The sequence below is a fragment of the Miniopterus natalensis genome, chromosome 1 (assembly GCF_054644295.1).
Source record: "Miniopterus natalensis isolate mMinNat1 chromosome 1, mMinNat1.hap1, whole genome shotgun sequence".
NCBI classification, from domain to species: domain Eukaryota; kingdom Metazoa; phylum Chordata; class Mammalia; order Chiroptera; family Miniopteridae; genus Miniopterus; species Miniopterus natalensis.
Window position 1 is genome coordinate 172,569,997 of NC_142081.1, and position 13,011 is coordinate 172,583,007.

The following is a 13,011-nucleotide window of genomic DNA, read 5'->3' on the forward strand; positions in this document are numbered from 1 at the left end:
CGCACAATACTGGCCGGCTGAGGGCTTCTGAGGATCCTCGCATGTCCCTGGGGTGCAGGGTTTCCACACTGCTGCTATGATGGGCACAGTGGGCCCCAGAGCCAGGATGGGCAGCCTGATCTACCTCAATTAGCAGTAAGGGCTTGTGTGTTTGTACATATATATATCAGCCTCCCACTGATAATCCACTTAGCCAACTTCAAAGGAGCCCTCCAGAGCCAGCTTGCTGTCTTGGGTTTTATCACATTTATATCCTGTATTTCTTTAGCAGGGCTTGCCAACAACGCATCTTTAAAGCATTCCCTGGCTTAAGAGAGGGGTTTGCCGCTCTTACAGGGCAAGCTCTGAGCATCGTTCTGCCCTGGCCAGGCCCCACCAGATTTCCTTCTGTGCATGCAGATATGGTGGACCCTCTGCCAGGTGGGATGCTTACTGACTGACATACAAAGTGGGCAACGAAAACAAGGCCTGGGAGGGAGCGATAATGACGCCAATACTGAAAATCAACACGTGTTTGCTTAAGATTTCAAACTCCCTTCTCGGATAAGAGTGGTTGCCTGGCTAGAAATCAAAGCAGATTTGTGAGGTTTCATGTCATTACTCATCAATTTACTGGTAGCAGTGTTTGCCCTGCCGGGAGGTAATGGGAAACAACCAGGGAGAGCAGAGGGGCTTCCCTGCCTGGTGGCCCTGAAGTGACAACCACCAGGAGTCTTACCATACCCGGTGCTTTTCTATTCTGTGAGGAAAAGTTCATCCTTAACCAGTAACCCCTCTCCTGAAGCTCATCTAAAAGTCAGATGTGCAAATACAAGTACGTGACATTACAGATTCAGAGAAACATGGCACGTTATGCGTCAGCAAAAACAATTCTCTTTGCGAGGAGGAACAATAAATTTCACCCAAAGCTTTTTAAAAAAAATCCTAATCATTTCTCTCATGCCAACTACATGTTAGACTTTGGTCTCAATCCTCTATATTCACAACTCAAAAACATTTGCCGCACGCTAGAGAAAGAAATGGTGAAAGAGATCCCTACCTCGATCAGTTTCAAGCAAGGACTTGTGATACTCCCCACAATGCCTGCCCCCCCACACCCCACTCTCTCGTCTTTCTCATTCCTTCTCTTAGAAGGTATAGCAGAAATCACATTGGACTAGGCTCTGACCCATATCTGATACCTAGTTCATCTCTCTGAACCTCAGTCTCCTCTTCTGTAAACCGGATAATCACACCTGACTTGCCAGCTTGCCTTAGTACCTACTGTAAAGATTAAATTATATAGTTAAATTGCTTTGGAAACTACAGCTATTGGTTTTCTTATTGACTTTTTCTGCAGACTTCTCAGATGTTTTATTTTATTTTTTAAAATATATTTTTATTGATTTCAAAGAGAGGAAGGGAGAGGGAGAGAGTGACAGAAACATCAATGATGAGAGTCATTGATCAGCTGCCTCCTGCAGGCTCCCTGCTCGGGACAGAGCCCGAAACCCAGGTATGTTCCCTGACTGGGAATTGAACCTTGAAAAAGATCTCCTGGATCATGCTCAACCACTGAGCCACACCAGCTGGGCTCCTCAGATGTTTTAGATGAGAGGAATGTCAGGAGTGGCTACTTCACCTTCTCCCTCCTGAGAAAGTAAGGCCCCAGAGGCCATGTGACTTGCCCTGTATCATCTGCCCAGTGGAGAAGCAGATCTGAACTCCGACTCTGCCCAGGCCTGGTGTAGCTACCCAGACTACTTTAAATTGAGCCAATATACAATCACATAAACAGAGAAACAAATCTGTTTGCAGTCATGATTATCTCTCTTTAACAGGCTGGCATCTCATCCTGCGAGCAGAAGTGAAGAGACATTGAGTGGGACTCCATAAACAAAGGCAACACGCTAAGCTAGAGAGTAAACAGAGCAAGGGCCCTATTTCCAGAAGTAAGAGTGCAGCGTTATTCCCATAAAGCCACAGAGCTTGTTTCCCGGTCACCAACTGCACGATGCACCCACTGCAGGGCCAATGAATATTGAATTTCACTCCACCCTGGCATGATTAAAGGCCACAGGAGATGCTCTCACAGTCCCAAAAGCCACTGATGGCTTCAAGATTCAGATTTTGGAGGTTTAGTTAATTTCAGCTCTCCTAAGTTAATTCTAACTGTGAAAATTGCATATCCTGTTTTTTTCCCTGTGACAAATGTTCTACCCAGTCTCATAACTTCAGCCCAGGCAATCCAAGTGCCTGTCTACACTGGTGGTAACTTCAGGAGGGTGTGTTGACCAGGATCTATATCCGGGAGAGTGTGTTTTGTTGTTTTGATCTCCCTGTGCTCCATTAGACATTCCAGTGGGGGGTGGGGGCTTGAGCATTTTTACATGGAAGCATTTTATGGGACAATGTGAGTTCATAAATCTTTCTGCTCTCCCTGTACCAGATATTTAACCACAGAAGCTAACATGACACTTCCTTTTGATTGTAACCAAACTGGTGTGACTCCTAATGGGATGGCCTTAGGTGTAGCAGCTTGTAGTACCCTTAGTTGGAGATTACCAAGCTCGGGACACTAGGGCTTCACTCATAAAGGGAAATACAAATTCTGCTCTGATATGCCAAGAAGTAACTACTAAAGCAAAATAACTCCACAAAGATCCCCAAAATAAATGCCGATTCCCCACTGATTCTTGCAGCCTTATAGGAATAGCCATCTTTCACTTGGTCCTACCGGGCAAAAAAATGCATTTTCCTGACGCTAGGACTTGCTTAGAATCTCCGAGGATCCCATCCCCGCAGAGGGTCGCTGCAGTTCTCAAGTGTGGCAGCAGATGGCAGTGTCGGTCCAAGGACGGGCCATCCTGCAGTTCCTGGGGATGCAGACGCCTCTGCAGATTCTGTGCTAAAATGTCCCAAATCTTAATTTTCAATCTCTTCCTTTCTTAGATTGTCCTTTTAGATTTCGTCGTGACATCAGGTCCGAGTCCGCAGAAGGAAGCAGGAATGGGAGACTGCTCCTGAAACCCTCCGCGGAGCCTGGGAGAATTCAGGGGACAGGCACCGTCACCACCGTCACTGCGAGCGGCGGCCGCAAGGGCCTCGGGAGCCAGGAAGCGACAGTGCCGCCCCGGGCCGCAGAAGGTCAGCAGGAAAAGCCACTCGAGAAGGCTGAGTGGCTCCGGGTTTTGTTCAGCCAGCGTTCTCCCCACCTCGGGGTTCCCGCCCCACTCGAGGGGGGCGGGCACCTGGGCGCGCGGGGCGGCTGCGGGCGCGGAGCCGCCCAATCTGTTCGCACGCCGCTGTCACCCCTCGTAAACCCTCCGGCGGGGCCGCGACGGCCGCGCAGCCCGGGAAGGGCGCGCTGATTGGAAACGACTGTTCCCGTTACACAATATCGCGGGGTCGTAAAACAAACAGCAACAGGCCGCCTAGGCGGCAGGGAAACTTGGGAGAGGTCGGAAAACTAAGTCCCAGACTAGCTCTCCCTCCCCCCCAACGAGCGCCCGGGACCCTCCGACCTCCGCGGTCCCCGCTTCTCCTGCATTTAATTATGATGACGCGCCATTCTCATCCCCAAACTCGAGGACCTCCGCTCCCTACGGCCCACCCATCGCCGCCCGGGCGCGCCCAGTGCCTGCGAGGCGTCTATTCGAGGCCTCCAGAAGGAGGAAAGTGACCCAAATTATTTTTTGTGCGCCCCCCTTGGTCTCAGCGGGGCGCTCCGAGGCTGGCGGAAAGCGGGACCGCGCTCCAGGGGCCCGCTAGAGGGCGCAGCAGCCCCGCAAATCTTACCTCCGGCTGGCCAGCTCTCCAGTCGGCCGCCGGAGCTGCGGGTCCCCGACAGCGCAGCCCGCACGGCGGCTCTCCCACCTTCGCCCGGGATGTTCCGCGCTAACACTGCCCAGCCCCCGGCCCCGCCACACCCACACGTACAGGGTGCAGGGAGCCGGCCTTTGCCCCTCCCGCCGCCTCCAAGCCCTCTGCGGCTCGGTCACCCTGGGGATGGTGGCGACGACCGCCCCCTCCGGGCTGCTGCGCCCGGGCCCGCAGCGCTCCAGACCTCAGAGCTGCAGCGGCCGCGGTGCCCCAGGCAAGATGCTGGGCGTTTGCATTGTTTTCGGTTGAGACCTGAGAGGGGGCCGGGCCGGGTGGAGGGAGCGGGGCCCGGAGGAGTGGAAGGAAAGGAATCGGGGGTTTAGGGTTACAGCCGCGCGCCAGCGCCTCCTATAGGCCCGAAAGCGACATGGCCGCGGGCCGCTGCTCGCGGTGAAGGCCCCGGCGATCCGTCCGACACTGCGCCCCCTTGGCTTTAGGAACCGAACCTCCCTCCGTAACCCCCTCGCCCGACTCTCGCCTTTGCGGCGTCCGCCCAGAGCACCCTCGCGCCCGCCCGCGCCTCTCGCTTCGCTTCCGTGGGGAAGGGAGTCGCTCTAAGACGAGGACGCGCCCGAGGCAGAGGTCTTTCCCTGCCCCATTCTACTGCTAACCGATCCCTGGCTCACTGCTCACATTTAAACAAAAGGAAATGCCGCCGAGCAAATTCAGCAAAAGACAAGCACCGGCCGAGCCCGGACTAGAAGGCAGTGGGCAAAAGCAATTTGCCCCCTACCTTGCGTGCCGCGCGGGGACCGAGCCCGCAAGACCTCCCAGCGTCGCCCCCGACAGCTAATGTTGCTCACCGAGCCCCCGAAACCCGACGCAAAGGACGCTGAGATCCGCACCTTTCGGCCACCGAGCAGGCTTTTAACTCTTTCCCCAGAATTGCTACTTTTCCATCAGCAACATGTAACCGTCTCGCAGCTCCACGGAGGCCAGATGAGTCCCCCACCGCTGGAGTCTGCGAGGAGGCGCTGACCACCAGGTCCCCAGGACGCGTCCCCCGAGCTGCGCGCCGCCCACGGCCGGTCCCCAGGAGGCACAAAACCCGCCCGCCTCGGCGCCAGACGCGTTTGCAGCTGGAAAGCCAAATCCGAAGCCCCTCCCCTTTCACCCCTCCCCAGTCCGCGCCCCGGGAGGATAGCGGACCTGGGCTGCGCGCCGGGAGCTGGGGCTTTGCTTAGGGTCCTTCTCGGTCTATATAAGGCTGGTGCGAGGGCAGGGGGTCACCTACGGCTTCCTCAGCGGTGTCTCCTCCCCCCACCCCACCCACCCACCTCCTTCGGCTTCCCTCAGGGTTCTCAGGACTCCAGTCCTGGAGTCCAGCTGCACTTGGGTCAAACCAAAAGCAAGACTGCAAGAGCCCCGAAGCAAGGACTGACCAGGGCGTCAAAGTGAGGCTGGTCGGGCCCTCGCCTGTAGGGGAGCGGAGGAAGGGCCCCCTTTATCGTGAGGACTGTGGAAAAGAGGAAGCCGGGGTGGGGGTGGGGGGGATGCAACGCAGCAGCACAAGAGACCGGTGGGTCAGATGGGGGGAGGGTGTAAAAACCGAGCCTAGGCGGCGGCAGATTAGATGCGCACGCCCGGGGCGCCCCTTCCTCCCCCTCCGGCGTCCCCGGGGCTCGCTGGGCTCCAGGGTGTTAGTCCCCGGAGCCGCGCGGCTGATTGTCGCGCCCATTTGCCCTGGATGTCTCTTCCTGTTCTAAAAAGCTGCCTAGTTCTGGTCGGGAGCGACCGCGGTGAGGCGAGGCGATCCAAAACGTTGAGCAATTAGGCTGTGGAGCCAAAAAGCCATTTCCCACACCGCCCAGCCCCAAGCTTTTCCAGGCAGCCCGGCCAGGCGCGGGGCAGCCCGGACGCGATAAAGGCCATTCACGCTCCCTCTCCAGCCGGTCGCCTCTCCCTCTCGGAGATGAGTGGCAAGTTCTCGCAGACACTCTCTGCGCACCCTAATGTCTTAGCGGGGCTGGGAGAAGCCAAGTGCGGGACGGGCGCGCTGGCTGAGGGTGGACGGACGGCCGACAGCCCAGAACTTGCTTCGGGCCGAGACGTATGGCCAGGCGATTGGCACCCCTGCACACCTGGCCGCGCGGCCGGGGCTCCTGGCCCCTGGGCAGCCGTGCTCGGGTCGTGCCACACTCCCTCTCGCTCGGAGCTGGCCGCGACCACCCTTTCGGAACAGAACTGCCGTTCCCAGTTGTTTCCAAGCCAAGCGGACGTCGCCCCCTCCCCTTACGCTGCTGGGAGAAGTTAATCTCACGTGTAAAAGCCGATTTCCATGGGGATAGATGGCAGGGGAAAGGGGGGTAAGGAGACCGCTGGGCACAGGACAAGGCAGAAGGCGGCCGGCGCGGGGAGCGGAGTACGGACGGGACACCAGAGGAAGCAGCGCGGGGCTCGCGCAGGCGGCGAGTGCCACGCATCCCCGCGCGGGCCGGGGCAGGGGGGGAGGGCCGGGGGCGGGGGTGAAGATGGTTCGCCTCCCTCTGTCCGTCTTACCTGGAACAAAGTTTCTGCGTTCCGAGTCATCCCTAACTTTCCCACAAGAAGTTGGGTACTTCCCTGGCGACCTACTTCTTTCCTTCCTGCGGCCGGGACTGGGCGGCAGCAGAGCTCCGAGCTTTGCAAAAACGGGTCCACGGAGGAAGGGGGCGCGCAGAGGCGGATAGTGGTGGGGGGCGCAGCGCAAACGAAGGCCCCTTGGAGCGCAGTTGAAATTCCTCAAATCCCAGTTGCTGGAATGCCAGGCGACGACGACTTCTTCACTCGGGGCCAAATGTGTTTGTCATTACTCCAGACCGCCCGCCCGCCCGCCAGCCCGCGCCGCAGTCGCCCCCGCGTAACGGCGCTCAACCCGAGCGCACCGCGGGGCTGGCGCCCGCTCTCCCTAGCACCTCGCTGAGCCCACAAACCGCTGGAGAGCTCCCCGAACCCTCGCCCAAGTCCGCGCCCCCTCTGCTTATCTTGCAGCCGCCACGGTCGCGCTGAGTCTGGCCCCGGGTTGCAGTCGGCGCTGCACCGTCCAGTAATTACGCGCCTTGGGACGGCGCCGATTGCACCCGGCGGGCACCCAAGGTCCGGCCTCCTCCAGGCGAGCCCTTCACTCCTAGTCTCCCCGAAACCCCTCCCGCGCCCCACTAGGAGCTCTTCTCTCCCCACCTCCCACCCCCGGTGTTTCAGCCTCGCTCCCTGCCACCCGCTGCAACGCTGTCCCGCCAAACCGCGAGCGAAGAATGAAAATACTCATTAAAAACCTGTCGCCTTCCAGGACCCGCCGCCAAGAGGAGGGCAAGCACCTCTGCCCCCACTCCCAGCACTACTCGGTGCTAGTCCCAGTGCACACTAATTCCACCCCAACCCCAAAAGAAACCTCAAAAATGTCAGCCTGAACAATTTCTTTGGGAGGCCATAGAGTTGTTAGAAAAACACTGCTTTTAAAAATAGGTCTGGAAAATGGTTTTTTTTTTAAATCCCTAGACTTTCGAACTCTATGGTTATCTTCCCTCCAAGTGAAGTTTATTCAAAATAAATTACTGTCTGGACACTCCACTGGAATTCTACTCCAGTTCTGTTTTTTTTTTCTCATTGCCCAAAGTTTGAGTAGAGTCACTTCACTGCTACCCAGCGGGCCTAACAGGGACTTCTCAGAAACAAAAACCATTATTTCGTCTCCCTTACCTTCTCTTATGTCAATTCGCAATGAAAATCCTACATATGCAGGGGGAAGTGTGTCCACGGCCTCCAGTGCTCCCTTGCAGTCCCCTCCTGTTTCTCTCCCTCTAGCTCCAACTGTGATGGGCTCAAAACCCGCGTTTTGTAATTGATCCAACGTTATAGTCCATCCTAAAACTAATCATTTGCTCTAAGTAAATAGCTGTCAGGAAATGAAGCCCCACCCCCCCTGGCGTCTTCAAAATAAAAGTTTCCTCCCATCTCCCAACCTTCAGATTGCGCCTCCGCGTGCGCTCTTACGCAATCAGGGGGTCCAACCCCAACCCCCAGACTTCGACAACAACTCGGGGGCGGGGAGAAGCGGACCAGATGGGGTGGGGGTGGTGGAAGGGGGAGGTGTTGATGCTCTGCCGGGAAAGGCGTTCGTGAAAATACGAACTGCCCATCATCTTCCAGAAGGAGCTGGCCTCCTGGTTTGGGGGGGGGGGCATTACCCTACGCTGCTCTATTGCTTAGTAGTCTCTATGAAAGGAAGACAAACGCCATGTAAAATCGCACTTAGCGCCCGGAGAGAATATAAATCTGGAATCGAGAAGTGCCCCTTCTGTAGACATTCCCGGCCCATCCAGAAGCAGGGCCCTCGGGGGAGGTTTCCGGGCGGTTGCGCCGTTCTGAACCCGAGGACTTGTTGGGAAAGTGCGGTGTAGTTGCTAATCCTTTAATGGGATTAGACAAACTGTTGAGGCCGACGTGAAGACCGTGGCTTTTTTTGTTTGTTGTTTTTGGTTGTTGTTGTTTTGAACACGGGTTTGAAAGGGGATTCAAAGAATCAAGGGTCTGCGTAGGTTTGGAAAGTTCTCTGAAAGAAAGACCTTTACTCCCATGGAGCCACTTATCTTGTGGCGCCTTTGTTTTCGGGTTATCTGGGCGAGGTTGCCCAGGCTTCTATCAAGTACATTAAAAGGCCCAGGCTTGGGCTTTGGGGGATCGTCCACCACAGGCCCGCCACCTCCGGGTTCAGGGGGGAGGGTGCATTTTGACGGTGCCCCAAGCTTCCTCCTGCGGAGTGGGTCGGACCCTTCCACCGCCAAAGGGGTGAAGAGCGGAGCCCCAAACCTAATTCCCAAAGCGCAAAGCTAGAGAACGATCCTGCTAGCGAAGGAAAGGGGGCGCTGACGCTCCAGGAACCAAGCGACCTTCCAAGCCAGGGCGGGGGAGGGGAGCGCATTCATCTCCCCGCCTACTCCCAGTTTTGAATTCTCTTGTTGGGTGGGGGGCTCATCCTTTACCCCCACCCCACCCCACACTCTCAGAATTCCCCGGGCCAGGTTGGAACTGGAAGGTTGGCCAGCCATCACCTTCTCTCTCATCAGGAGGGTGGCCGCGGGACAACAGGCAGGGGAGGGTCACAAAGAAGTACTCCAGGGGGTGCTGTGCTTAACCGGGATGGGCTCCCGGGGTGTCAGGCTCGGGAAGACGCCTGGGGCTGGGCCAGGGGCCCCACTCTCCAGCCCTTCTGCGCGCCAACCTCTCGTGCATCTTCAGTTCGGGTGACTGCACTGCTCACTATTACTTCCACATGTTCCTGCAGGAAATCATTGAAGGCAAATATATGAACAGCCCCTTGTTCGGAATGCTAACAGGATACCGTAATGTTTGTAGATAACGAACGGACACTAACGACCCCCGTAAAAATTAGAGTGCGGAATAATAGGAAAAAGCGGGTTTCATGCTACTAGTAAAGACAAGTTGAGATGGAGGTTTTTCTATCAAATACCGAGAGGGCAGAGGGCGAGGCGGGGAGGCTGCTCTGCTACTGGGAAAGCGCCAGCCCCGCCGCACCAGTCCCCTGAACGCGGGACCCCAACGCTCCCGCCTACGAATAGTAACCTCACAGTTCATTTCGGAGACGCTTACGGGGGCCCGGAAAGGGGGCTCGCCCGGGGTGTCTTGGGGCCCTAACTCCTCACGAGTTTAAAGCCAAGAGAATGGATGAGCAAGTGAGCACCCAGTTGTCCTTCTGGTAGTAATTACCTGCCTAATTTGAATGATGCCTTTGTGATGATCATTAACAAACGTCTGCTAAAGGTTTCCATGTGTGACATTCCAGAAGGTTTAAAGGCCCGGGGAGCTGACTCCCGGGATGGCGCACCGGTGGGGGGTGGCGCGAGGAAACAAATGGTTGGGGGGAAGATGTCGCCGAGCCTGGGCCGAGCAAAGAGGGAGAGAGGTCAACATCTGCCTTCCCTGCTGCAAAATCAAAATAAACCGGGTGGTCAGGAGCAACCTCGGGGCTGGAGGCCCACGGAGAGAGGCGGGCCCTTGGCTAAAACGAGTCCGGCCCGCAGCCCCCACCCGCCCGCCCCTCCCACCGCTCATAGGCGGGTTTGAATCCCGCCGTGTGCGCCCCGCGGCCGCTCCCAGGCCTCGGAGGAGGTCGGTCGGCGCGAGGCAGCCGGCCCGGGGGGGCCGGGCGGGCCTGGCCGCGCTCTGCCGGTGTCGCCCTAAGATCCTTCCAGGCTGTTTCCCCGACGCCCGGGGTCCTGGGGGGTCCTGGGGGGTCCCGGAGCCGCAGCGGGCAAGAAGCGGGGCCCGTCCGACGCGGGCTGCGGGGCCCGTCGTCCTCGCCGTCGGCTTCTGCCCGGCGCCCCGAACAGCGACCTTCGCCGGCCCGCGCAGCTGTCGGAAGGTCCCAGCCCGCACTGGATTTTGGTTTTCAACCTCTTGTGTTTTTTTACTTGAGAAATCATCATGGGGTTAAGAAGGACGGTTTTCTCCCCAAACCGGGAGCCTGGGTGGCTGCGGCCCCGGGGAGGAGGCCAGCTCCGGGGCCCGGCCTCGCCCGTCCGGGCCCGCAGGCGACGCGCAACTGGATGCGAGGGTCTAGAGAGGGGCAGTGGGGCCGGCCATCAAAAAGAGGGTCCCCGAAAACTTTTTACAACCAAATTAAAATGGTCACTGAAAACCAAAACACACACACCCCCGCCCCGCCCCGCCCCCCAGGCTCGTTCTTCCGACCCCCGCCCGGCGGTAGACGCGGCCGCAGCTCGGGCGTCTCACCTTCGACTCCCGGGGGCGTTCCCGCTGAGCTGGCTTTTTGTTTCCTCCCCGCTGCTCCGCGGCTGTCGGCCCCACCCCCCAGTTCTACTTTCCCGTAGGATGCCGTGGGTCCTTTTGCCTTAGAAGACCTAGGACAGTGGCAGCTATCGAAGCCGCTGTGAAAATCACATGTAAACAAGCGCGATTTTTGAGGGGGCGGGGGCACACTTCCAGCCTCCAGGTTTGAAAATAAAGACGCTAACTGCCCCTTCCCCCACCCCTTCCAGCTCCCGACCGCCAGCGCCTCCCCGGGCCCCGCGAAGGGACCCTTCGTGGGGGAGACTCGGAGGAGGCTCGTGGAGGTGGCACACAGGTGTGGGGTCCCCGGGGGAGCCCAGGGAGCGCTCAGCCCTTGCCTCGGCTCTGAGCCGGCCGAGGCTTGGAAATGTGCTCCGAGCCTCCCTTTACACACCTAGAATTCAGAGCCGCCCAAGTCTTGGGAAAGGAGGAAGAGCTACTTCTCCAAAAGGGTCCCCACTGGCCTGTGTAACTTGGGGTGACAGTTCTCTCTCCAGGCTTCCTGCGCACCCCCTCTTCTTCCGGATGTTGGCTGACCTAAGGGTGCAGCGTCTCTTCTGGGTTCCTGGGGGGGGGCTCTGTCTCTGGAGATGTCTGCAGTGAGAAGTGGAAAGCGGCTCCTGGGAGGTGAGCAGCTGCGCCCTCTCCTAGGGCTCCTAACGCCACCACCTGCCTGCAGACCTCGTGAGGACCGGAGACTGCAAGCTCTGTTCCTGCCCGGCCCCGCCCGGGTGGGCCTGCACTCCTCCGAGGTGGGAGAGGTGGATCTGGATGCAGATTTTGGATACCCTTTTCCTAGGGAGAGAGCCCCACTTCCTTAATATTTTTGCGCCTCCTACTCCCCTCTCCTTCTCTTTAAGGCCTTAGCTCTTAGTTACTTTTAATTTGAAAACCACTGCGAGGGGAGGGGGAGGGACTGAGGGGATTGGGAGGTCTGCTCTCTATTAGGGGCCTGGCTGTCCAGCTTTCCAGCACACAGCTGTGGCTTGGGAGGGGAGGGAGGGGGTGGCTCTGTTTAGGTCAGCCGGACTGAAGAAAGGGCCTTGTCCTCTGGAAGTCCCAGGAGTACCAGTACAGCAGGGCCCTGTGATGTAAAAAGAAAAAGCTTCCCCCAGAGAGGCATTGTGAGTGGAAAGCCAGTTACCCAGGGGAGCCCGGGTTCCACAATTACGTTAATTATAGTACATATGTTTGAATATGAGCCACATTATTTAATCAGCGTATTATTTTATTTAATCCCCGAAACAACCCTCTGGGTTGTGCATGATTATCCCCATTTAATGGGAGAGCAAACAAAAGCAGGGGATTAAGCAATTTGCATATAGCAGTGCCAGGATCTGCCTAACCATGTCCTAGTTCCAGTTACTGTGTGATCTGGTCAAGACAGCTCATTTTTCTTAGCCTCAGTTTCCTCATCCCTATAAATGGGCCCAATGTCTGGATTGTTATGAAAATTAAATGAGATGATGTATACGAAGCCCAGAAAGAAGCTAAGGAATTTTCTTTCTCTTTTTTCAGGCTTTTCCACAGGCAGTCACTGTCCCGTTCACCTCTTGTGCTCTTGGATTGGCTTCAAGAGCTGGGTAAAGGTCTCTCTAGTTTTCTATTTCATATTCTATTTCATAAGGGTGGGGCGGGGGGGCATCTTCCCAGTTATTAACCCCCAGTGTCTCAGGCCCTCTCAAAAAACGGGCCGCAGGAAGGAAGACAGAAAGAAGGAGGTGAAGCCAGGAAGGATCAGAACGAGCAACTGACAATTTAAAGACAGGCCTGGCAGCATATCCCCCCACACCCTGTAAGGAAGCTGGGAGAAGGAACACTGAGGCCTCAGCCCTGGGGAACCTGATGTGAGGATCACTGAGAGAACCCCTTGATGTCTTGCAGGGTTGTGCACCAGACACCCTGACTTTTAGAGAATTCACTTGGTAAGGCAAGGTGTCCCATGCATGCATCTCACACACAGTCGCCCTCCCTAACCTGACTGCCCCCTAATCTTACTTTTGGAAGAGTTTCTCTTTCCACTTTTTAATTCATCAAAAACATATGGCACGTCCCAATCAGAATACTTTCCTCTCAGCTTTGGAGAGTTGCTTCATTGATTTAAGAAACGCTCACTGAGCATCTGCTTGTGTCTGGCTCTATATTAGGGAGAGAGGAGTAAGCAGAATGGCTATGGTCCTTGCCTTCAAGGAATTTGCTAGAATACTCTCATCTAGCCACTGGGGTTCTCCCCATTGCAGTCTCACTGCTGAGTACTGAGAGAGGGTCCATTGGGACAACACTCATTTCTTTGTGAGACTGTCACGAAAAAGACGGCTAGAGAAGGCAGACCAGGCAAAGTCTTGAATCATGGGCCATAGA

The 13,011-nt window shown here is 56.7% G+C and overlaps 1 protein-coding gene across 4 annotated transcripts in view; it reads right to left on the bottom strand.

Moving 5' to 3' along the window:
- The window catches only part of PDGFRA (platelet derived growth factor receptor alpha), a 46,963-nt gene extending 39,262 nt beyond the window's left edge, over positions 1–7,701 (bottom strand). Inside the window, exon 1 of one of the 4 annotated variants that reach the window (XM_016207201.2) lies at positions 7,540–7,701. Coding sequence is in view for 1 of the 4 variants with exons in the window: in XM_016207187.2 (XP_016062673.2) it covers positions 6,361–6,390 (30 nt within the window). In the remaining 3 variants the exon portion in view is untranslated. Of the gene's footprint in view, positions 1–3,777; positions 3,833–4,706; positions 4,842–6,360; positions 6,445–7,539 lie in introns of those variants that run through there. The other 3 variants (XM_016207187.2, XM_016207193.2, XM_016207210.2) reach the window with 3 other exon arrangements.
- Between the last annotated feature and the right edge of the window lie 5,310 nt (positions 7,702–13,011).